The sequence below is a fragment of the Ostrinia nubilalis genome, chromosome 4, assembly GCF_963855985.1.
Source record: "Ostrinia nubilalis chromosome 4, ilOstNubi1.1, whole genome shotgun sequence".
In the NCBI taxonomy this organism is placed as follows: Eukaryota; Metazoa; Arthropoda; class Insecta; order Lepidoptera; family Crambidae; genus Ostrinia; species Ostrinia nubilalis.
Window position 1 is genome coordinate 13,536,686 of NC_087091.1, and position 25,274 is coordinate 13,561,959.

The 25,274-nt window shown below is 36.8% G+C and overlaps 5 protein-coding genes across 6 annotated transcripts in view; 2 read left to right on the top strand and 3 right to left on the bottom strand.

The window, feature by feature from the left end:
• The window catches only part of LOC135071193 (folliculin-interacting protein 2), a 32,453-nt gene extending 26,108 nt beyond the window's left edge, over positions 1-6,345 (bottom strand). Inside the window, exons 1-2 of one of the 2 annotated variants that reach the window (XM_063964963.1) lie at positions 6,093-6,345; positions 4,247-4,436 (exon numbers count right to left, since the gene is read on the bottom strand). In XM_063964963.1, the coding sequence (XP_063821033.1) occupies positions 4,247-4,436; positions 6,093-6,169 (267 nt within the window). In that variant the 5' untranslated portion in view covers positions 6,170-6,345. Of the gene's footprint in view, positions 1-4,246; positions 4,437-5,622; positions 5,874-6,092 lie in introns of those variants that run through there. The other variant, XM_063964964.1, reaches the window with a different exon arrangement.
• Positions 6,346-7,267: 922 nt separating this feature from the next.
• LOC135071203 (uncharacterized) lies at positions 7,268-9,800 on the top strand. The gene is made up of 2 exons (XM_063964979.1): positions 7,268-8,584; positions 9,256-9,800. The coding sequence occupies exons 1-2, from the start codon at positions 7,639-7,641 to the stop codon at positions 9,288-9,290; spliced, it is 981 nt and encodes a 326-aa protein (XP_063821049.1). The 5' UTR covers positions 7,268-7,638; the 3' UTR covers positions 9,291-9,800.
• Positions 9,801-13,353: 3,553 nt separating this feature from the next.
• On the top strand, positions 13,354-24,563 carry LOC135071200 (bifunctional peptidase and arginyl-hydroxylase JMJD5). Its single transcript, XM_063964974.1, has 2 exons — positions 13,354-14,842; positions 24,475-24,563. Exon 1 carries the CDS (start codon positions 13,587-13,589, stop codon positions 14,787-14,789), a length of 1,203 nt encoding a protein of 400 aa, XP_063821044.1. The 5' UTR covers positions 13,354-13,586; the 3' UTR covers positions 14,790-14,842; positions 24,475-24,563.
• Positions 15,183-21,848, bottom strand: LOC135071199 (isovaleryl-CoA dehydrogenase, mitochondrial). The gene is made up of 9 exons (XM_063964973.1): positions 21,680-21,848; positions 20,948-21,074; positions 20,279-20,357; positions 19,828-19,933; positions 19,554-19,715; positions 19,069-19,224; positions 16,941-17,132; positions 16,269-16,437; positions 15,183-15,391 (listed from the first exon to the last, which is right to left on the bottom strand). The coding sequence occupies exons 1-9, from the start codon at positions 21,797-21,799 to the stop codon at positions 15,258-15,260; spliced, it is 1,245 nt and encodes a 414-aa protein (XP_063821043.1). The 5' UTR covers positions 21,800-21,848; the 3' UTR covers positions 15,183-15,257.
• LOC135071208 (bifunctional 3'-phosphoadenosine 5'-phosphosulfate synthase) overlaps positions 23,165-25,274 on the bottom strand; it is a 31,980-nt gene continuing 29,870 nt past the window's right edge. Inside the window, exons 13-14 of the mRNA XM_063964984.1 lie at positions 24,495-24,603; positions 23,165-23,983 (exon numbers count right to left, since the gene is read on the bottom strand). Coding sequence (XP_063821054.1) covers positions 23,874-23,983; positions 24,495-24,603 — 219 coding nt within the window. The 3' untranslated portion in view covers positions 23,165-23,873. The remainder of the gene's footprint in view (positions 23,984-24,494; positions 24,604-25,274) is intronic.

Consider the following 25,274-nt stretch of genomic DNA (forward strand, 5'->3'; position numbering starts at 1 on the left):
CATACCTACAGTGTGATTTGGACAGATGAGTGCTTGTTTACGCGAAAGGGACTTTTTCCGTAAAAAAGTTAGTGCGCGAATTGTGAATACAACATCCGACGTGGTGTCTAGTGAACAGCAAGCAAGTGTGCAGCCCGAAAGCATTACCTCAATTCGATCGTGGCTAGATTAGACAGTGCAAGACAGTGTTTACGTGAACATTCAACAAAGGCTTGACGTTCAAAATGTATTGTGATTAGTGTAATAATAACCTAGGAACTTTAAATAACAACATTATAAATAGGTAAATGTGTGAATAAGTAAAATCAATGAATCTTAAGTGTGATGGCAAATCATAATTTAGGAATTAAAACCAGGAAAATTGATTAGTGAGTTTTATTTACAACACCTATTCATATTCAATATTAGGGTGCATTTCCACTGAAGCGAAGCGAAGTAGTAATAGGCCCTTATTTTCCTGTGTACCCTTGGCTGTTCCCTTGATGGTACAGTGGAAAATAAATTTTAACCGCTGTACCCTTGGCCGTAAAACCCAACCAACTTAAATTGTACACGTGACCAAGAGGACTAGCTTTTCTTGAATTTGGCCAAAAGACAAAAACAAATGAACATCGATAAAAACAAATGAAGTAACATGGATGTAGATAAAAGTAAAACCTAATTATAATTAATTAAGTACATAGAATAAAGACAATATTACGCCATTTTTAACCGACTTCAAAAAAGGGTACACATTTTTTTTTCTATTTATGTTCACCGATTACTTCGTCAATTGTGGACCGATTTTAAAAATTCTTTTTTTTGTTCGATAGCGTACATTTCTGAGGTGGTCCCATTGTCACCCAGTCAGGATCTGATGATGGGATCCTAGGGAAATCGAGGGCAACCCTCAAATTTTATAGGCACGAATATCGTTTTTCATATTTATTCTAAAGATATTCAAGTATATGCATCTGGTAGTCATCATCTAATGTTGATGAGGTGATGATGGAAGGTAAAACTCCTTAACGCTTAGGAGTTGGAGAATAATTCTTTAAATATTTTAGGTACGTATGTACATACAGTTGTATTACTGCAGGTTTTTTAGGTGAACTGATGATGAAAGGTCAAACTTCGTAAGTTAGGAGTTAGATGATACTTTTTAGTTACCCATAATTATTTAAAGTAGGTAGCCTGTATTTGTAGGGAAGATTATTTACACTTAAAATGGAAAACTATAGTCTCAATCTCATTAAACATAGGTACTGTCCATCTTCAGTGAGAAAAACAAGGACTAATCAACTAAAAAGCATGAAATAAATTAATTTTAACAAAAAAAATAAAACCTGCACTAAAAAGTAGAAAATAATTACATTATTTATTTATTAGGACATTTTTTTGTAAATTTTATCATGGAAGCTAATTGCATTGACGATGATATATACCTTGTTTTATTGAGAGGAATGGCGGTATTGTTTTATTACATGACGGTTGACAGTACTACAATTTTGACATTTCAGAAGTGGTACAGGAAAATGGCGTAATATTGTCTCTATTCTTTGTACTTAATTAATTATAATTAGGTTTTACTTTTATCTACATCCATGTTACTTCATTTGTTTTTATCGATGTTCATTTGTTTTTGTCTTTTGGCAAAATTCAAGAAAAGATAGTCCTCTTGGTCACGTGTACAACTTAAGTTGGTTGGGTTTTACGGCCAAGGGTACAGCGGTTAAAATTTATTTTCCACTGTACCATCAAGGGAACAGCCAAGGGTACACAGGAAAATAAGGGGTAATAGGTATGTACCTATCAATTTTTTATTACGTCTCTAAATAAATTGCGTAGGCATTACGAAACCGTAGATATTGAATTCCAATTTCTATCCTTTTTTAAATTTCTAGTTTAACGCGGATGATTCGCCTCGGTTCGTTGGAAAAGTCCCCCGCTATTACACTAATGAAAATACACTTATTTACCTACTTATGTGGCTAGATTTTGTTTCTCCCAGCGCGTAGTACCTATTAACATGACGTAACATCGTACATACTCACGAGTGATAATTTTTGGTAACGTAGGTTTAGTGTAATCTAACCTTTATGTGTGTGAACGTTGAATGAACGCGCGCGGCCATTGTTCGTACTCGTATGAATGAAATGAATAAAGAAAGAGAGAGAGGCAGTGAGTGAAGACAGGATGGTTGTAAAAATAATATCTTTTATTTGTTAGGAAAAGTCAAAAATAAAACTAGCCTGAATTTTTTTTTAAAACACTTGGGTTGTATTTGTATGATTTTATTAGATGCGTTGGTAAAGTATGATCAGTATAAAAAATAACACCTTATATATTGGCTCACATAAAATTCTAAATCCTATTCTTTGTCTTACTACCGATTTGTGTTCATAATAATCTCTCTTCATAATTTTATTTTTCATACTTTTTTTATTCATACATTTTTATTACTACCATCGGAGCTCATAACAGTTAGTAATCATAATTTTTTTATCAATACTGTTACTACCAAGAACCATTTAAAATACATAATTTTTATTTTCAGATCTTTTTTTCTTCATAACATTCATTGATCATATTATTGTTTAAATTAATAATGTTGTTACTAAGAACATACTTCAACTCATAATGTTGTTGTTCAGAATAATTTACTTTATAACAGACATACTCGTATCTTTAAAAAAATCATATATAATTTAATAGAGTAGATAAGCATGCAGAGCATGCAGCATGAAAGCAAGCATGCAGCATGCATTGGTATCTCCTCGTCTCCGGCGCTGCGGGATGTGCAGCCCTTCCGCCCTTGCGTAACGAGGCTCAGGCACCCACGCTTGCTTCCGCAGCTTCGGCTTTTTGGATCGCCATCGGCGCCTTACAGCGGGCGAGGGCTGCCCTCCCTCCGCGCCTCCGGCTTTTAAATTACACTCTAGGGGTAGGGCAGACAAGACTACGTGGAGTCGGTTTTGCAGCGATTCGTTTGTCACGTTAGTTTTGTGGCACAAAATATTGCCTGTTTTGGACGATTTCAAATTAATTTAATGTTAAAATACGATTTAATACGAATATAGACATAATGATTTTCAATAATATGGATAAATGTATACACTTATGAGTAATAAATTTATGAAAACAAATATTAGGATACATCACATTTATGAATATTATAGTTATTTATTCGAATGATTATGAGTTTCGATCATTAGTATAGAAAAATATATGAAAACAAATATTAGTAAAAAAACTAAGTGTATGATTAGTGATATTATGAATATCAATGATTATGTTTTTAAATATGTAGGTTTTAAATTTTTTATGAAGAATGATCATTATGGTATCAAATTGTATGAGAAATATTTTCGGACCTCCAATGATAGGAATTGAAAAGTTATGTAAGAAAATGCGCTACCGCCCAGCCGTTCTCGAGTTTTAATCAGACTAACGAACATCAATTCATTTTTATTTATATAGATAGATTTAAAGGCAGTTGTGATATTTTTAAGAAAAATTGACGGAATAGTAATAAAATAACCCTCCTTCTGGCGCAGTCGGGTAAAACAAAAGACTAATTACGCAACCCATGTATACCCATACGCAATCTATCTGCCCATAAAGTATGTCTAGAAAAGGAGGAGTGGAATAAGTCTACTGTATTCGTAAAGTTAAGTTAGAGTACACCCTAGGCTAGCTCGCAAATAAGTTATATTCAACCTTATTACATATACAGGCGTACCGGAAAAAGACAGAAATACAAATGAGGATCGCCCAGATCAGTAAACCGTGACGCTTAAAGGAAACTTATCTCAAAAGTGTCAGTTACGAAACATTTGACTTAAATAGCGCTTACTCAAGCTTCGCAAATAGTATAAAAGCATTGAATTCAGCTTTGAAAAGACACGTAGCCCGAGGGAATAGCGGTTCTCGGAGATTGGAGACCTCGCACCGGCAATCAGAACGGGAGACAACCGCACTCTGTAAAGCTTCAGCCAATTCGCCATCGCCGACGCGATCTGCACTCGTTGGTTTGGCTGAAGCCATGATGAAGCATATACCTCGGATTTTATTCAGTACTTTAGGCCCATTCCAGGGAGCTTATACACCAAGTTTCCATCAAGATTTTCTTTAAAAAAAAATTAAGTCCTTTCTCTCAATGCAGTATTAAGTTTAAAAACAACATCTTTCTTTCCTTATACGAATTTATAGAGTTATTAATGTCTACTAGACTTGCTATAACAAATACTATCCAAAAATCACTTACCAAGTAAGTCCATCCATCTGACACCTCCACAATGCATGGGAACTCCTCAACCTGTCTGTTGTTGACCTTGTCATTTTTGTTGGCAGCTACCTTTTCTATAGTAGATGAGTCAAACAGAAGCTTCCTTCCTCTCCAGTCGCACTCTTTGAACAGAAGCAATCTCACTTGCTCTGAATTGATCTGGCAAGACCTGAGACAAAATAATACCTTATTGTTTTACAATTTTGGAATTTGTAATATATTTGTTTTATACACCATGATAACTCAAATAGTCAAAAGTTCCTGTAATGAAGATTACTAGCAAAAAAATATAATTAATATGGCTAAAAATAGGTGCTGGAAGATATTTTACACATTTTTTTTTTGATTTGAACATTAAAATCTCATCAGTTTTATTCTCAGGCAAACATGTTCTATTTGTTGTATTCTATATCTGCCCATTGAGGTTTTAACAAAAATATTTTAAGTTTGTAAATTAACTTTTAGAGAAACATTAAAAGCAAGCAGCTTAGTTAGGGTCATATTTTAATTAATAGACCTTTGATGTGTGTATTTTCTTAACTGATTCCAATAAGAATTGATTGAAATTGATTTTAAGCAAACTTGATTACTTTACTTATACTTGGCTACTAGTACTACTTTATCACACATAAAGTAGTACTAGTAGCCAAGTATAACAAGTGAATAAACAATAAAAATAATAAGTTTAATAAGTATAAATAAGTAGGATTACATTACATAAATATTATAGCACTCACAATATCAGTACATTGACTGTTCACTACATTCACACAACAGTAAAACAATGGTTGTGCAACCTATAGTATGTACAATGGGACAATCTGTGTTATTTGATATAGTAACAAATGAGCAAATTAATCTGCAACATAGGCTGGCAACATTCAGTAGTTGAATTTTATATAAACTTTCTCCTTTAATTTGTCACCATTCATGCTAATTTATCATGATTTAATTCATGCCTACATGATTATTTGTCATCTTTCAATAAAAAAAATTTGATTGAATATGGTTAGATAAATGTTATTGTTTTAGAGTAATGAGTGTAATATTCTTTACTGAAAATTGCAAGGGACTGATCTGTAGCAAGACAAATGCATGTGCCAACAAATAAATTGATTGTATTACCCTTCTTATTAGATCCCAATTGGCAAATTCTTTGTCATGACTCTTGCTAATAAGATCTCTGATTTACAAATTACCAGCGGACAAAGACAAGTTTACACCGCTTCAAACTAACAAGCACAAAGTTTAATAGGCTGATCAAGTGGAAGCATACATTTGTACAAGGTAGACTTAGCTAGATCACCACCTCAACAAATCATGATCAAAATCTCTACATGTGAGTTCAACATTACCTAAATTTCATCTTATTTCATAGTCGCTATTTTTCACACAGCCGTTTATCAATAGCAAAATGTTTACAGGAGAAATCTGTGTCACATGCACTCACTACCCAAACACGAAATCACGGCAATGTTTTCACTAAATGCACATCGGTGGCCGGATGACAATCGACGATCGTCCCTAGTGGAATGTGCGGGTGTACTAATACAACTAAGTTTGAATGTAAATAGTAAGTAAACAGTGAACGCGCCCCGCCCCTCTCAAACGACACGACCGGGCGGCCGCCTACGCCCGCGGCCCGCGCCCCGCAGTCATATGCTCGCCGCTCCGCCAGCATCCCGTGCGTCACCAGTTCCGACGCAAAGGGTCATGGAGCACCCCGGACACCAACACTGACCGATCATCGTGCGTCAACCTCTCTTCCGCACGCCGCACCACTCAAAAATAGACTTACATGAATGAAAGGCATTCTATGACGTACCTGGCCCGATTTCGTGATCCGCGATGATCATTGTCCAGTTTTCTCTTTATTGAAAAGAATTTGTCGAACAATGCCATTGCGTCACCAGTAACATATCACGAAGAACTTCGTCTTCGATTCACCAGGCATCTTTGATTTGTTAGTTTTTTGTGAAAATCAAAAGTTTGATCATCTTTTCCCCAATTTTTCAAACACTTTTTGTAAATAATTTGACAGATCACGTGCGAAAAGTCATATGATTGACCATAGACAAAAAAAAGTAATTTTTTTAATGTCAAGGTCAATGAAAGTGACAGCGTGAGTTTTTTTTTGTTATTAATCTTCTTCTTCTTAATTTTGAAACAATGCAAAATTATGAGACTTCGAGCGTAAGTTAATTCCTTAATTTTAATAGCAAAATGAGGTAAAATAATGTTGGGACTTGGAATGCATTATGTTGGGTTCCAACACTAAAACTCATTCATTCCTTCATTCGTTCGATCTTGTGACGTATGTATTTTGAGCGCCTTTCGCGCCCAGTAGCGTTTCGTACTCCGGCCATTACACTTGTGATTGTGTGTATTAAACTGTGCAGACCTGGCAATAAACTTAATTAGTGAAACCACGGCCTTTCAATAATCAACACCTACAACAACTTCGCTGCCCTACATGGTCCTTCGAGCTTCGAACTGCCTGGTCTGCACCATTGTGTATAAAGTGGGACAGGAGCCGCATCATCGCGCAACAAAACTCCTGCGTTGTGCCTACATACACGTGAAAACTGCATTCACATAGTGCCGATAGTGCGCATCAAGAAATCGCACTCATCATAATACAACGGGAGCCGCATCATCGCGCAACAGAACTCCTGCAATTGTACCTACATACAGTGGAAACTGCATTCATATAGTGCGCATCAAGAAATCGCACTCATAATACAACGGGAGCCGCATCATCGCGCAACAGAACTCCTGCAATTCACACATAATACAACAACGGGAGCCGCATCATCGCGCAATATAACTCCTGCATCACCTACTTTTGTGGAATTTGCATTTATCTGCATAGTGCGCATTAAGAAACACGCACTCAATACTGCAAGAAAAATCGTTCATCGTATGCAAAACCAGCAAATTGCAAGATATCAAGCAAGTCAGTTTTGCAACAATCATCAAACGTCATCAAACGCCATCAAACGCAACCCGGCATTCCCGGCAAGACGGCGGGTTGGGGGGCGCCGGAACACGAGGCCAGCAACAAATTACTTCACGAAGTGGGCGTGACATCCATCTTCGCGCTGCCTGAAGTTCGCGCGCGCATCGAGGATTGGCCAACGCACAACATCGTTCGTTCTCTCGTCGGTCATCGTTCACTTGTTCGCTGCTGCTTCGGCTGTTTCCGCTGCCATCTGTCAACGCTGTTTACCGCCGACGCCATTTGCTTAGTGTGCAGTGCTATTGTTTTTAAGTCGAAAGACAACTCGTGCAGTGATACTCGTAGTGTGTAATTTTAAGCCACATAGTGATTTATAGCATTTGTATTTTCTTGCATTTGACAAGTTTTGACAATGGAGCTGAACGAGCTAATAGCCGCGCGAGGCTACGTAAAAGGTACGATTACACGATTAACTTCACTTGTTTCGACACCGCAGTCAGTTAAAAACTTGTCTAAAGAAAACTTAATGGCTAAGAGGCAAAAATTGATCGACTCCTTTAGTCAATACGAAAAGCTAAATATAAAGATTTTAACCATCCAACCAGAGGACAAGGAAAATGTCGAACTTTTTGAGGAAAACTATTACAACATCATTTCAGTAATTGACCAAGAACTTAACAGCCGTGATAATAGGAATCACTCAGCTCCAATGTCCAAATTGCATTTACCACCAATTGATGTACCAATATTTAGTGGTAAGTTCTCGGATTATGTACCATTTAAAAACTTATTCCACTCATTAATAGATCAAAACGATTCCATTGACAATGTTCAAAAACTGTATTACCTTCGATCATATTTAAAAAATGAGCCATTAGATCTTGTAAAAAACTTACCCTTGACTAGTGAAAGTTACAGTCAAGCAATTAAAATTATTGAAGACAGATACAACAACAAACACAAACTCGTTAATGAGCATATTTGTTTATTGTTGGATCTTAAGCCAATCACAAAATCCACGGCAGTTAATTTAAGAGAATTTGTGTCCAATGTAAAACAACAAATATCTGCTTTAAGTAATTTGGAGCCAAACGTATCATTTTGGGATGCTATAATATTATGTATTTTGTACCGCAAATTAGATGCATACACGTCACGTGCATTTCAAATGGAAAGAGATGCCACGAAGGAGCCAACTATCAACACCTTCCTTGAATACTTGGATAAGAGAGCGCTGGCGCTTGAGAATGCTGATCCGGGCTTCCACGGGCAGCAACGCCAGCCGCAAAAGGAGCAAGGCAATGCCGTTGGTAGAATGGTAGCCTACACAGCTGTGCAGGAGCCTACATGCTTATACTGTAAGTTGAAACACAAACTTTATTTATGTAACAGTTTTAAATTACTGCATGCAAATGACAGAATTAAATTTGCCAAGGATAAAGGCCTGTGTAATATTTGTTTGGGGGCTCACACCGGAAAATGCAAATATCATTTTCGGTGTGCAGAATGTAAAGAGGCCCACAACACATTGCTGCATTGCAGCGCACATAAGAGTAATAACTCAGATAAAACTCATACGGCATCATCATCTACTGCTTCCCTAGCAGCAAGCAATAATAATAATAATGATGTACTTTTACCCACAGCTAAAGTCAAACTTATTGCTCGAGATGGTACTGAAGTTTACTTAAGAGCCCTACTAGACAGTGGGTCCCAGCTGTCCTTTATCTCACAAAAGGCAGTAAGGCTGCTTGATCTGGACCTCACCGATAGCAATGTCAAAGTAGTGGGCATAACTTCAACACAGACAAAGTTAAAGCATTGCTTACCTTTAGAGATTTACTCAATAACTTGTCCATATAAAATTTCAGCCACTTGTCACGTTGTTGATCAAATCACATGCAATTTACCTCAACACAAATTTAGTGCATCTGACATATTGATACCTAAAAATATTAAATTGGCTGATGATCAATTTAATATACCAGCTGAGATTGATGTATTAATGGGAGCGGACGTATTTTTCCAGGTGCTGCTGCCTACAGAGCTGCCGGTGCTGCCTGAGCGCCAGCAGTCTGCATCAGAGGCCGGCACTCCGCAACCACATCTTATCAACACTTATTTTGGATACATAATTGGAGGTACCCTACCACATATTTCATCTAAGGTCTGCAACAAGGTAACGTTAAAGTGTACTACTTGTGAGTCTGACATTAATGAAACCTTAAGTAAATTTTGGAAGACAGAAAGCGTTCCTCAGATCTATGATGAAAGGTCATCAGAGCAAGAGCTCTGCGAGTATATTTTTAAAAGTACTGTTCAGATAAAAGAAAATTGTTTTGAAGTCTCTTTACCTTTAAAATTACCTCTTGATGAAATCAATGATGCACTAGGTGATTCCTTTAATTTTGCTTTAAAAAGGTTTTTAAACTTAGAGAAAAGGCTGCATAATGATCCATATCTTTTTATTGAGTACCAAAAATTTATTCATGATTATATTAACTTGCAACATGGCCAATATGTAGATATTGAACTGTATGAATTGAATAAAAATGCAGTTTATTTCTTGCCTCATCATGCAGTTTTAAAGCCTGACAGTAAAACTACTAAATTGCGTACAGTTTTTGACGGTTCAATGAAGACTAACAAAAAGGTGTCTTTAAATGATTTGCTTTTGAATGGGCCGACTGTACAAAGAGATTTGTTTGAAATTTTATTACTGTTTCGTTTTGGCGATTTTAACTTTACTTCCGACATAAAACAAATGTTTCGAAATGTGCGTATTATACCGGAGCATGCTAGTTTGCAAAACATACTATGGAGGGATAGCCCTGATGAACCTATTAAGTGTATAAGATTAGACACGGTTACTTATGGGTTAAAGAGTTCAAACTATTTAGCAACTCGCTGTCTAAAAGAATTAGCAATGCAACATAAGCATACCTATCCTCTGGCTTCATTTATTATAGAGAACTGCACATATGTTGATGATATCCTGTATGCAAATAATAATTTAGATATTATCCTAGAGGCAAAATCACAACTTCGCAAGCTCCTAAGCTTAGGTAGTTTTCACACACATAAATGGTCATCCAATGATAATAGGGTACTGACTGACATTCCCTCAGCTGAACGCCACTTTGATGATATAGAGCTTCAGCAAGACAACTGCCTGTTAAAGACGTTAGGTTTGAAATTAATAGTTAAAGATGACAAGTTCGAAATGTCTTGTCCAGAGCCATATAATAATAATAATTGCACAAAAAGAGACATTCTTTCATATATTGGGAAAATGTATGATCCCATGGGATTTGTTAGTCCTATAATTGTGCAAGCAAAGGCTATCATGCAAAGGTTATGGGCTTCTAAAACCGCCTGGGATTCCACGCCTGATGATGACATTAGGCATGCGTGGCATGAGTTTTCCGCTGCATTAGCTATGATGGAGCCAATTTATATTCCTAGAAATATACATGTTAATAATACAGATAAAATTGAATTGATAGGATTCTCAGATGCATCCAGTTCTACGGCATATGGATGCTGCGTGTACATGCGAGTTACAGATATTAATGGTAATGTAAAAATGCAATTGCTATGTTCAAAATCGCGCATCAATCCGCTTCAGGACAAAAACAAGACTGTGCCGCGCTTAGAGCTTAACGCAGCCCTGCTACTCTCTATTCTTATGTCAAAGGTCTATTGCACGCTAAAATTAATACATAATATAAACAATGTTTACTGTTTTACTGATTCAAAAATTGTACTCGCATGGTTGCACGCAGAACCCATGTTACTTAATGCATACGTCGCGAACAGGGTTAAAGCGATTACCAAAAATCTATCTGTTTGTCGCTGGCTTTATGTAAACACTGAAAACAATCCTGCGGACTATGTAAGTAGGGGCGTTTCACCCAGTGAGCTTCACGATTGTCGCATGTGGTGGGATGGGCCTGAAATTTTGCTCGATAATAAATGCAATTTTGACTCTGAAATAGATTTACCTGCAGACTTACCTGAGACCAAGTCCGGGTCAGCATTCTCTACCAGTCAACTCTCCACATACACGGGTGACATTTTTGACCATTTACGTAATTATTCTGGCATACACAAGATGGTACGTACGTTGGCTTATGTATTGCGGTTTGTAAACAACATAAAAGGTGACAAAATATCTTACAATTATTTGTCATCTTCTGAATTGAATAATGCTTTATTGTTGATAATTAAGAATGAACAAGAGTTATATTTTAAGGACGAAATTGCATGTTTAAGAAATAATAAACCTGTTAAGGGTCCCTTGCAAAGTCTATGCCCATTTTTAGATTGTAAAGGCATTTTGCGTGTTGGCGGCAGACTACACCATTCTAATATTCCATATGCACATAAGCATCAGGTTATTTTGCCCAAAAAATGTCATATTACTGATTGTATTATAAAGTCTGAGCATGAAAGACTGTTACATGCGGGACCGAAGCTATTATTGTGTAATTTAAATCAAAAATTTTGGATTACAAACGGTTTAATGTATGTTAAGAAATTAACTAAGGATTGTGTATTATGTTTCAGACACAAGGCTAGTGCCTCCAAGCAGTTGATGGGTTCCTTGCCAGCCGATAGAGTGACCGCTATGAGTCGCCCCTTTGAAAAGGTTGGAGTGGATTTTGCTGGGCCTATAAATGTAAAACTTTCGCGCGTGAGACGCTCCCTGGTGGGTAAAGGCTATATCTGCGTATTTGTATGCTTTGCTACAAAAGCGGTTCATCTTGAACTCGCATCAGATCTTACCACAGAAACCTATCTAGCGTGCCTCAAACGACTTATCTCTAGAAGAGGGTTGCCCAGGGAAATCTACTCTGACAATGCTAGCACCTTTAAAGGCGCACGGAACCAATTAGCTGAGCTCTATTCACTGCAGGCATCTGGTAGTCACCAAAATAAAGTATGTCAATTTGCTGCCAATCAAGGCATAAACTTTCATTTTGTTCCGGCCTACTCGCCTACATTTGCGGGACTTGCAGAGGCTGCAGTGAAGAGCACTAAATACCACTTAAAAAGAGTGTTACAATCACAATTGTTAACTTATGAACAGATAAATACAATCTTAATTGAAATTGAATGTATATTGAATTCAAGACCACTTATTCCATTGTCGTCAGATGTAAATGATTTTAGTTACTTGACACCGGGACATTTTTTAATAGGAAATTCATTAACAATGTACCCTGAAAATGATGTAACAAATATTCCTTCTAACAGACTTAAATTTTGGCAGCTATGTAATCAAATTAAACAATCATTTTGGAAAATGTGGTACAAGCAATATCTTAATAGTTTGCAAAATAGGCCTAAATGGCTAGATGTCTTACCCAATGTAAAGGTAGGCACAATTGTAATTTTGAAAGAGGATAATGTACCTGTAATGTCTTGGCCCATGGCTAGAGTAACTAAGGTTTTTCCTGGTCATGATGGCCGCGTAAGAGCGGTAGAAGTAATAAGGTCTAATAGAAAGAGCCATGTGCGCTCTATTCGTAAAATCTGTATCCTACCTATAGATGATAATAATTAATTATAAGTTAATGTTAAGTACTAACTAGGTAACATAGTGACAAATAGGTTGCCTTGTAGCTTTGTATTCCTTTTTTTTTGTGTTTATCCTTTGGACATCGTTGTTCATTGAGTAGTAACTAAGCTTTGTATAAGTAAAAATGTATTCACCTTTCATATTAAAATTAATATCTTATGTAAGTCCATACATAGTGTCACAAGTTCCTTTTTTAATGTATTAAAGATCGCTGTTATTGGTAATTGTAACTTGCTTATAAATAAGAGTTCTCTCCTTTTGTAGAGGTGGAGCATGTTGGGTTCCAACACTAAAACTCATTCATTCCTTCATTCGTTCGATCTTGTGACGTATGTATTTTGAGCGCCTTTCGCGCCCAGTAGCGTTTCGTACTCCGGCCATTACACTTGTGATTGTGTGTATTAAACTGTGCAGACCTGGCAATAAACTTAATTAGTGAAACCACGGCCTTTCAATAACAACACCTACAACAACTTCGCTGCCCTACACATTATCTGTACCATAGCATAGACTATAGAGTCACGTTTCGTTTCACGCATATTGATGTTAACATGTTGTAACAAAACAAACACAAACGCGTGTAATGAGCCGCATGTGTCAATCATCAATCAAAGCAAAATAAAAATAAAAAGTGAGTGATTGATTTTTCAGGTTGTTTTTTTATTCTCCATTGTCAGACGTGAATTAATTCAAGTTAAGAGAGCAAATAGTCAGTGTTTACCAGCCCGCCTAATAGAAAACTTCATCTAGTCACTAATTTCTGTAAAAAGAATACAATGACCGCTTGTAGTGAAATCTTTGGAAAATTAGAAGAGTTCAAAACATCTGTTTCTGAATCACTACATGAAATTTCTGAACTCAATGCGACCTGCAAAGTTATGCTTGAAAAATACCTGAGGGACACGGCTTCTTTGGATCACCTTGCAGCTGTTAGAACACAGGCTGTAATAGACTACATGTATGAGCAAGTGAACATTGGAAACTGGAAGGAGGTAAAGCCTTATCTCAGGAAAACGATAACCATCGCGTCGTATATAAAGTTGCTGGCTATCACGAAATCTTCTGAGAACGCGACCGAAAGCTTAGTCAAGGATCTGTTCAAGATCATTGACTTTGGCATACTGTTTGGATGCCCTGTAGATGGAAACCCTGATTTATTGCAAACATGCGCAACACTACTGAGTTCATTTAATTTGATCACACATGATCTGAGTGAAACTTCTAGTCAGAATCAAGGGACTGTTGAGGTTGATATCACAAAGTATAATGCACAACCAATTGAGGTGATAGATTGTCCTAGCATGGAGAACTTTTACAGAAACTACATACTAGCAGAGAAGCCAGTTATATTAAGAAACTGTATCAACCACTGGCCAGCGTTGAGTAAATGGCGAGATCAAAACTACTTCATAAAACTGGCTGGGCCCAGGACTGTTTCAATCGAAATTGGGCGTGATTATACAGAGAAAGATTGGACCCAAAAGCTGATGACAATTGAGGAATTCATTAAGGACTTTGTCTACCAATCAAATGGCCCCACAGGCTATCTGGCCCAATATCAGTTATTTGAGCAAATTCCAGAACTAAAGAAAGACATTGCAGAGCCTGAATACTGTAGCTTCGCTGACACTAACGAGGCAGTTGATATGATGGCGTGGTACGGACCCAAGGGCACAATTTCTCCACTGCACTATGACCATAAACGTAACTTGTTCACTCAAGTTGTTGGCGAAAAACAAGTATTCTTATTCTCTCCTCAAGACACAGAGAACTTGTATCCTCATGAACATGAGTTGCTACACAACACAGCACGAATAGACCCTCGGTTCCCTGATTATGAAAAGTATCCTAAATACAAAGACGCTAAGGTATACTGTTGCGTGCTGCGTGCAGGACAGATGCTGTACATTCCTCCAAAATGGTGGCATTATGTGGAGTCACTATCAATAAGTTTCTCCGTAAGTTTCTGGTGGAAGTGAAACTGCAAGAAGTTTCCGTCAACTTGGTGACTTAGGATAAGCAGAAAAAAGAGGTGTGTACATATTTTTGTTATTCTGAATAGATATTCTTACCAAACCATTTATTCTTATTGGACTATACTAATTACACTCATCTTTATGCCTCCAATTATCTTGGATTTTGTTAATAACTGATCTAATTAATTAATTCATTATCTAAGACCTAAGTCATACAATGAACTACCTAAATCTTAAAATAGTAAGACACGGGTCCTAACGCGACGTTTATTAATGACTTACATGATGTATCCACGGCATGATTATGTCTTACTATTTTAGTTGAAATGGAACGCGAAAGTTTAAAATCCTACCTAAATCTTAGTTTCTAATTAGGGACAAATCAAAGTGACTATAGTCTTTTACAAATGTAGAAGAGGTAGTTTTATTCTTATATTATTTGTTACGTAAGAAAATCAATAACAAAAATAATTATTTGTATTCATTGTTCAATGCACGACCAATAAGCATTCTTCTGACTTCTGATGTGCCTGCACCAATTTCATACAGCTTGGCATCCCTGAGCAGTCTGCCGGTAGGATAGTCATTGATGTAGCCATTGCCACCTGAAAAACAATGATTAAGGGATTAATAAATTTAATAAGCAATAAACATTTAAGATTGCACCCATATACCCTTTCATAACACAGTTCTTTCAAAGTTTTGTAGTAGAAGGCTATTGTTTTCTATAGGTATAATCAAAAATTTTATAGAGGCCCCGTAGCCTGATCCTTGTCAGTTGTCGTGACCTTGGAGCCAATACGGAATGCATGCGCATATAAATAAGAATGACGCGCATTTGGGATAACGAATTCATGCAGTTTGATACAAAACCCTTATCAACATAATTTTTATAAAGCATCTCTGCGCAATAAACTGGATAATTCACGCGCAGTTCTTGTTATTGACGTGTTTTTAATGCTAAAACTGTATCAATAGAACTAAGTGTTCTTTTCTTTATCATAGAGAAAAGTAGTAAACTGAGATAGACAGTCACCAGCAGATCAGCTTAAAACTACCTACTTAAGAAATTCAGTTCAGGGAATATTGACCTTTCCCATAATATTCGTACGTTATTACTTGTAGGTACATCTCTTTATGATCGTATTTTAACTGACGATAAAAGCAGGTCTTTTTACATAATCTGTCTATAATCATGGTGCATATTAGATCTACAGTTCGATCGCAAATTAGAACCAGGAAGGGTAATTAATCTTTACTTCTATACTAATCTATACTATCTATACTAATATTATATGCGAAAGTGACTCTGTCTGTCTTGCTTTCACGCCTAAACCACTGAGTTGAGTCCCGGGAATGGACATAGGATAGTTTTTATCCCGGTTTTTGAGACAGGGACGCGCGCGATAAAGTTTTTCTGTGACAGACAAAATTCCACGCGGGTGAAGCCGCGGGCTGAAAGCTAGTCTGCTATAAAAATACCTAGTATCTGCACAGCATCTAGCGCCACTTGCGTCGCCTTCTCCGCGCAGTACAGGATGACTCCTGCGCAATCCTTGCTGTTGACGTGCCCCTCGTCGCATGCCCTCGCCACGTTGTACAGGTAGCTCCGGCACGCACTTAACGTCGTGTACATGTCCGCCATTTTACCCTGAAATTGTACATAGTGACGGTTTAAGATTGATAACTTAGTGCCAAACTTCGGGGCGTGGCATAGAGCTCGTAGGATGGATGACCGTTGCGTCAGTAAGTGCTCGAATCACAACTACGGACCGGAACACAGTGTAGGCAAGGCTTTTACTCGGTAGACCGACGATCTGAAGAGGGTCGCGTGATGCGCCTAAAGGTAAAGGTGGGCTTTTTTTTTGAGACAGTGCATAGGCATGCGTAAAATTTCTTGTGTCTACGTCTACTTGTTAGAACGCAACCTTTAGAAGGCTTTAGGTTCAAAAGATTACGTAACTTGAGATCACTCCCCTAATCCTAACTGATTAAAATGCTAAGGCAGTCCACGGTAACTTCTGTCTTTAACAAACTTCACGATATCCATCTAGATTTACAAGTTTATTGCTCCAATAAAAAACTTTAAAGGGATTGACTAAACGAATGCGAAAAACTATCACGTTGAAATGCAGCTATGAAATAGTCACAAACCTGTAGCAGCTGGAATTCCCCGATATTTTTTCCGAATTGTTTCCTAGTGTGAGCGTACTGGAATGCAGCGTCTATAGCCGCTTGCATTATCCCTACTGGTCCTCCAGCCAGCACCAACCGTTCCAGGTCTAAGCCCGACATGAGGACGTAGACTCCTTTGTTCACTTCGCCAAGAACGTTCTCTGCAGGTACCTGTAATATAAATTGATTTTCTTATAGGCATTTAAAATGTTATTTTTGTATGTCTTTCATTTAACCTAATCTATCAGGTCAAACATGCAAAGACCCCGCGCTGTAGTTGCAATCACGGAACAATACCTCATTATTTCAGCCATAGGACGTCCACTGCTAGGTTTCCCAATGTGGAGCTCATTGCGGCCTGCATCCAGCGCCTTCCTGCGCCTGCTACCTTTACAAGGTCGTCGGTCCACCTTGTGGGTGTACGTCCTATAGTATAAGATCCCGCTATACAACGACCTTCACCGAGATGCTTATTTGATGAAACATATTTTATATTCAATTTAACATGTCAATAATTATATTGCTTAAGGGTTGCCTAATAAATTTCAGTCCAGGATATGATTAATTAATCATTAAAAATAGATTTTTTTTAAATATTGCATCGGTTTGACTATTGAACAAACTCCATACCAATCGAAAGTATGAAGCCCATAGAATAATTATGCAAACGTTAGGTTGCCTATTCTTTTCCAGTCATAACTCTCGGGTTGCCAGGTATAAACAGGTAAATTGATAGAACATTTTGCACCGGTCTGATTATTTAATCAAATTTAAATGAAAATAAAGATGATGATGAAGTATGGCAACACTGGAAAATGTTGTTTTTCCAAACGATACTCCTCAGCAAACTACGTAATCGCTCTGTACAACTCGACTTTCCCAAATGTTGCCAACTGCCCAAAAAATGCATTTGAAAAATCAGAAATCTGAAACTTTTTACAAAATGACCGCTCACTCGGTCGCCATCTTGATTTTCTGAATTTTCGGATTTTTCCCATAATTTGGGTCGTATAACCGACCAAACCCCATTTTTGGATTTTTTCTACCATATCTCCTTCTGTCCGTCCTTAACTTTAAAGACACCCATGTCGAAAAAAAATACTTTTCCCCGTAGCTGCCAGTGTTGCCAGGTGATCGAGATGAAAATGGTCAAATATCATTTGCACGACCCTTTTGCAGGAGGCGTCATCCAAATTTTTGACCGGAAGTCGTTATTTCCACTTTCGACATTTTTGGACCAAATCTCCCAAAGCATGGAAACACTTTAGAAATTTCTTCACCCAAGCGATACCTCTTGACAAGACACACAAACGCCTCATACAACTCGTCTTTCCCAAATGTTGCCAACTACTCGAAAAATGTCACCTTTCAGTTTTAATTTCACTTTACAAAATTCGACAACCGTCATTCAGGACTGATTTTTCGCAGGCAACCCTATACCACCGTGTTCATAATGAAATAATCTTTATTTTCATTTAAATTTGATTAAATAATCAGACCGGTGCAAAATGCTCTATCAATTTACCTGTTTATACCTGGCAACCCGAGAGTTATGACTGGAAAATAATAGGCAACCTAACGTTTGCATATTCTATGGGCTTCATACTTTCGACTGGTATGGAGTTTGTTTAATAGTCAAACCGATGAAATATTTAAAAAGAAATCTTTTTTTAATGATTATTTAATCATATCCTGGACTGAAATTTATTAGGCAACCCTTAAGCAATATAATTATTGACATGTTAAATTAAATATAAAATATGTTTCATCAAATAAGCATCTCGGTGAAGGTCGTTGTATAGTGGGATCTTAGACTACTACGCTGCGCTTTCTAGTACGTAGCCTCCATTCCAGAACCTTGCTGCCCCATCGGCCGTTAGTTCTACGTACTATGTGCCACTTCAGCTTGCTATGGGGCTACGTCAACGACTTTAGTTCGTTTACGGATCTCCTCATTTCTGATTCGATCTCGTAAACAAACACCGAGCATAGCTTCATATAGCACGCTGTGCAACTCTGAACTTATTTATAGGGCCTCGTTTCTGATTTCTGAGCCGTATATCACTCACTGGTAAACAATACCTACTCATGTGTTAGTAATCCTTACTTTACAGTCTTCAAAAACAAGCTCGCATGTGTTAGATCCCCGCATTCCCAATTTGTCCAGTTTTTGCGCTGTAGTGAAGCCAGGGAATCCTTTTTCTATCAGAAACGCTGTTATTCCGTGTTGTGGCTTACTTGCTAGGTCCGTTTTTGCATAAACCTGAAATAAATCAACAGCACGATGTTAGTAGACTTTTCTAAAGCATCATCATAATAATGTAACATCTGTCTGAGGATGTTATTTTTTAGTAATTTTTGAGTAGAAGTTTTATCAAAACTGCTGTGGTTTTTTGGTTTGAATGGTGATGATGATTCCTGTAAGTCTATAGAACCAACCGGGAAAAAGTTCATGTGGTTCGATCGGTAAGACAAAGGCAGTAGGACCATGTATGTGGCCAAAGGGATTTTTTCTTACTAGGATAACGAACTATGATCACCACTCACTAGGATAGATCAGCTATTCTAGAAAGATTACATTATTTTACTTACCACCAAAACATCAGCATCGGGTCCGTTCGTAATCCAGAACTTGTTGCCATTTAGCACGTAGTAGTCCCCCTTCTTTTCGGCCCTGGTCTTCATGGAGACGACGTCGGATCCCGCTCCTGGTTCAGACATGGCTAGGGCTCCCATATGTTCTCCTGAGCATAACTAAAACGAAAAGAAAGGTCTTAAAATCCTTCGAGCATTATACAGCCAAGGCGCGTGAGACTAGAGCTCTAATTTTGGGATCGATTTACTTCTGAATTTTAGCCTAACTTACCTTGGGTAAATATTTGCTTTTCTGTTCATGTGTCCCATTCCTATTAATTTGGTTAATGCACAAATTTGAATGTGCTCCGTACGACAAAGCGACACCGCCACTAGCTCTGAAAATTATTTTACAACATGTTCAAAATAGTGATTTACCAACATCGTTTTTCAGTCTTAGGGCTGAGTTTCACCACCTTAACTTAACCGTAACAAAGTCAAAAGTTTTTGAAACTTCATACAATAACACCGGTTAAAGTTATACTATTTACCGTTTAAGTTAATGTGGTGCAACTCAATCTTAGTACACGATAATCTCATATTTCAACTCTTGCTTGCGAAATGCGAATCTTTGTGTCTATGAAATAAAAACTATTACTTATATAGTTAAAATATTGCCATGATTGTGTTAAACTTTGTAAAGAAAGCCTTCCCTCTTTTCAATGGAATTTCAAAAGTTTTACCTGGAGAGTTCCTCCATGATAACGCAGTGATCAGAATATTTGCCCCCAGTGCCGCCATAGTCGGGACTTGCTGTAATACCTACATGTAAACAGAAACCATTAAATGCGTGTGCTTAGGTACATACAGTGGGTCACAGTTCCAGCTGCCCATTTCCCTTTTTCTCTCTCTCTCATTAAATGGTGATTCTTTGCGATAGAACGAGACGACATGACCCGTAATGGGTTGCTAGAAGTTAGAACTGTGGTCCATTATTAAGGGTGTAGCGTGTAGCGATGAATTCATCGTTACGGAAAAACCAAGCCGAACTGCCAACCAAGGCTAAAATGGCGAATTTCGTGTCAGTGACAGGAAATGTTATGATTTATTGTATTCTAAAAATGAAAAACTTGAGGCCATGGACTTTATTTTCTTGTTTTTGAAATTGTTTGTAATTAGAAATAACTACAAGTTTGTCAAAAATACTTCATTCTTCATTCTACCTATCTAAACAAGTGCTGAGAACTTGCATACAGCATTTAGATACGTGTCATATTCGCTTCACTTAATCGGCACAATTTCCTTTTAAAAGGAGATACCTATTGTCCCTAATTTCCTAGCTGTCTTCTCGAAGACAATTGCCATAAGAATTTCATTTATATTTTCTGCAGTTTCCATGGTCTTTAACTTACCTAATAAGCCCAACTGTCCTAGTTTCTTCCAGAAGTCCCGTAGTTCTGCAAAATTGTTCTGTTTGTCGATCTCGGATGCTTTTGGCGCCAATTCTTTCTGGGCGAAATCAAACACTACTTGTCGCAGCTGTAATATGAATCAAGTCGTAAGCACATCGTAAGTCTACCACACAGACACCATTTATTTGTCACAATTGGTTCAGCTTTTTCTCTTTTTTTAAACTCTTATCACAAGACTCCAGAAGAGTCACACTGTTCTAAAGTCTGGCTACATTCTCCCCGGAATTACAAATTACAGTCCAAGGATTGATATTATTTTATAACAAGCTGAAATCTACGAGTAACAATATAATGCAAAATACATGTAGGCCTACTTACACGAGTACAAGAAATTAAAATGTTTTTTGAAATTACATAAATAAGCAGCGCCAGTTGAGAAGTCTGTACCCGAACTCAAACATTTAAAACTTGACCTTTCAACTATGTAATTTCTTTTCGTTTTTAACAAATTTTGAAGTCAATAGATATGTAAATGCTATTTTTACAGATGTTTTGCAGCACTAAAATACTTCCTAATTGATTTTAATTACACAACTTATTAATCGTGTTTACTTAGCTTCATTTGTGAAACTTGGGCGCCTCAAGATAATGTTGTAAGGAATGTTACATCAGTTTTTATCGAAGTCAACAAACAATAACTAGTCATTATCTCTTTAAAAATGAATTATTAACCTGTTGCTGCTCGGAGGACAGTCCAAATACATGCTCGTCTATAGGATAGTGCGACATACATCGCAGACCGGTTCCCTTCGTACACTTAAGCAACTGCTTGGCCACTAAGCATACCGACATCTTGGATACGAGCAGTCACGGAGCGATACAACTCGTCACTGACTCGATTAACACTATCAATGCATACTAATATAGCCATTTTCGTATTTTGTAGGCAATAGAGTCTACTATGGCGTGACGCACGCACTGTGTAGGCACACGACCTTACGATACTGATAAGAAATGTAGTCGCTATCATTATCATTCAGTCAGATTTACGTTGTTATGTGAATTACGTACGATAATTAATGATTAAACTGATTATTTTTTTAATCAGATTCGTGGTGGGCGGGTGTGGAATTTCAAGAAAATTATTAAATGAAAGTGTAAAAACTTTAACAAATCTATTGGTAACTTTTTTCATAGACCTAAATCTTCATTATGTAAGAAAACCAATGCTTAAATATAACCCCAGATTGTATCAAAGACTTTAAAATGGGGGACAACAGGGAATCATTGCCAACGCTGGCCTAACGGGTTGGGGAGGCCTGATGATCGTATATTTGTCCCTTAGGATAGGACTACGACATCCACTGACCCTTTTTTTCTCTGACCAATCGAAACCACATCTCCAAAGCAAGGCTAAAGTCAAATGGGTTGTTTCTAAATGAATTAATGTTTGTACTGAAAAATAAGTTTCTTCCATAAAATCTGAAACTTTATTGTGACGTATTTGCTTAATTTCAAAGCCTCATGTAAGTAGTTAGTAGATATTATGAGACTCGATAAATCTATTGTAAATCCCTTGTAAGTTGTTATACAACATCCGTCTTTTCTTTTAAATAAACAACTTGAAACAATCGAACTGCCTAAGGCGGGAAGCGAACCCACGACCTTTCGCTTTTTATCACAGAGTTGAAAGTATAAAAAGTTAAAAGTATAAAAGTTGAAAAAAAGAACACTGGTGCAGATGCATATCTTCCAACTGAGCTACTTAGACACTGGATGAACCCGTTCAAGTGTAATAAAATAGTTCAAATATAGTGTTATTATTGTGGCCGCGTTTTCCTTAGACAGTTCGATTTTTTTCAAGTTGTTTATTTAAAATAGAGTTTTAGAAGCGACTCCAATCGCCAAGAAATTTTAATCCGTCCTTTTGTTGCTTGGAAGAAGTCGAGCCATCCACATATATTAACATACTAGCTTTCCGCCCGCGGCTTCGCCCGCGTGGAATTTTGTCTGTCACAGAAAAACTTTATCGCGCGCGTCCCTGTTTCAAAAACCGGGATAAAAACTATCCTATGTTCTTTCCCGGGACTCAAACTATCTCTATGCTAAATTTCATCAAAATCGGTTGCGAGGTTTAAGCGGGAAAGCGTAACAGACAGACAGACAGAGTTACTTTCGCATTTATAATATTAGTTGGGATTAAATGAAACCACTCACTTATTGATTGTACATTATATTTATACATTCAAGTATAATACTTTGACTATTACATAGTTTTATAAGCACCTTCACTGATGTTACAACAATTTATATTAGACTTCTTAAAATTAACAATACATTTACAAGTACATAACTCTAACATAAAACATTATAAACTTATGTACCTCAGCTAACATAATATAAAATCATTACATAAATGTAGCGCATGTCCCAAACATCTATTTTGTCGTCTATTTTATATAATTTGAATTCTCCAAAACGGAATGTAAATATAATCTCTAATCTCAAGAAACAATAATTCTTAAGGAATGTGTAAATCAAGTAATAAAATAAACAATTTGTTAAAAATAAATATTGCACCAGATACAACAATAGGTCATAAATAAGTACCAAAATAAAATTTTCGTTGATTTCATAATTTACAATAAAATAATATGAATATTTACCTAAAAATAAAATCAATTTATAAGTCAAAGTTGGGTCAATCTTAAGGTAATTTAAGAATGTTCTATCTTTACAACTATTTTAATAAGCGAACATGACATAATTTCAGAGAGGATTAATGTACTAACTCAATAGGGAAAAAGTGTATAATAGAATAATTTTAAAGTGTAGTTCCCAAAAGTTAATGACTAGGAAATTTTGTAGAATCAAATGGCGCCTATTAAAATAGTTTCAGCTAAGACGGAATAATTATGGCTATAAATTAGTTGGTTTCCATCTTGGATTTTAGAGATTGGTAATATTCTGACAGGACTTTCCACGCGGTGGGCGCCATGAAGCCTTTTGGAGGCTCTTTGCCTGCTCTGGCAAGACCTGTGGAAAAAACATATTATCAATTGACAATTACCTAACTGTTACAGAGTTACTATTGTATGACAGCTCATGTTAAACGATGTGGCATCTTGAGTAGTGGCGAAAGGTGCTATTTTGCAACAAAATGCAGTCTGTTGTGCTGTTAAGAATATATGTATAAGAGGGGTGTCAGAAAGTAATGAGAATGGGATATTTCTAGCCATCACACAAATCTAAAAAAAAGTGCAGGTAGCTTAATTCTTCAATACAAACTGGTACAAAATTCATTTAAGTTCACCATTGCGTTTAAGAATTACATTCATCTGAACGCGATCAGTCGAGTGATTTTCTTGACTCTCCAAAAAATACTCTCGTACATAATAATATGGTATGTATTAACATAAAACAGATTGAGATACCAGCAATACCAGCATAGTACAAAAAAAAGTCAAGGCAGTAATAATTTACGTAATAAAAAAAATAACAGCTAATAATGGTTCTCTTTGTTTCAGGTGAAAAGTAGTGGTTTTACCTCGCATCCTAGTTCCAGATATGAAATCAAAGTCCTCCTTCCTCGTCGGGTCGAAGAAAGCCATCTTGCCGATTGAGGTGTCGTACGCCGCGACACGGAATGGAATTATCTGCGAAAAGAAATTCAGTATTCAAGCACCATTCAACTATATGGCTCAAAAACTTAGGCCCATATTATGAAACGATTTCAAAGTTCGATTCAGTTAAGCATAGAGTCAGACTCAAGTCTGCAATTGGCGTCTTTGAGTGTCATTTCATTTCAATAATTCATAACACTTGAGCAAGCTCAGGCGATTGAGCGGCCCGGCAAAATGAACCGCCCATAAAAACATAAAAGCAGCTGATGTTAAATTGTGAATTGTCACTGTGATGACTTGACATGGTGCATGTCACTGTGACATTGTGGAAGGTCGAAAATGTTGTAGTTCATCTATATTGTGTTCTTTTGACACTGTAAAATTGTAGGTGAAAAATGTTATTTTAAATACACGTCGATTTAAAAATACTTTGTTTTTCTACGAAAAAAAGAACTATACCTAATAAATGTTCCTATGTAGACAACTTGTGTTGAAGATATTTGCAAAAATCGATGTTACTTTGATGTCTGAAGTAACTAAAAACAAGGAAATTACGAAAAAAAAAGAAAACAATATATTCTGGCTCAATCACTAATCTAGTATTATTTCTGGGATTTCGTTTAAGAAGCTATTGTAAAATAGAAATAATAGGCATTCAGCCATTAACATAATCATTGTAACATCTTACACAACAATATTTTCAG

Excerpts from the sequence above, each read along its gene's own strand:
- LOC135071200 (XM_063964974.1), top strand. The coding sequence starts at position 13,587 with ATGACCGCTTGTAGTGAAATCTTTGGAAAATTAGAAGAGTTCAAAACA.
- LOC135071199 (XM_063964973.1), bottom strand. The coding sequence starts at position 21,799 with ATGTCGGTATGCTTAGTGGCCAAGCAGTTGCTTAAGTGTACGAAGGGA. Across the intron at positions 21,075-21,679 it reads TGTCCTCCGAGCAGCAACAG|CTGCGACAAGTAGTGTTTGA; the intron begins GTTAATAATTCA and ends TTCATATTACAG. Across the intron at positions 17,133-19,068 it reads TTGTTTTTGAAGACTGTAAA|GTACCTGCAGAGAACGTTCT; the intron begins GTAAGGATTACT and ends TTTATATTACAG.
- LOC135071203 (XM_063964979.1), top strand. The coding sequence starts at position 7,639 with ATGGAGCTGAACGAGCTAATAGCCGCGCGAGGCTACGTAAAAGGTACG. Across the intron at positions 8,585-9,255 it reads GGAGCCTACATGCTTATACT|GTGCTGCTGCCTACAGAGCT; the intron begins GTAAGTTGAAAC and ends GTATTTTTCCAG.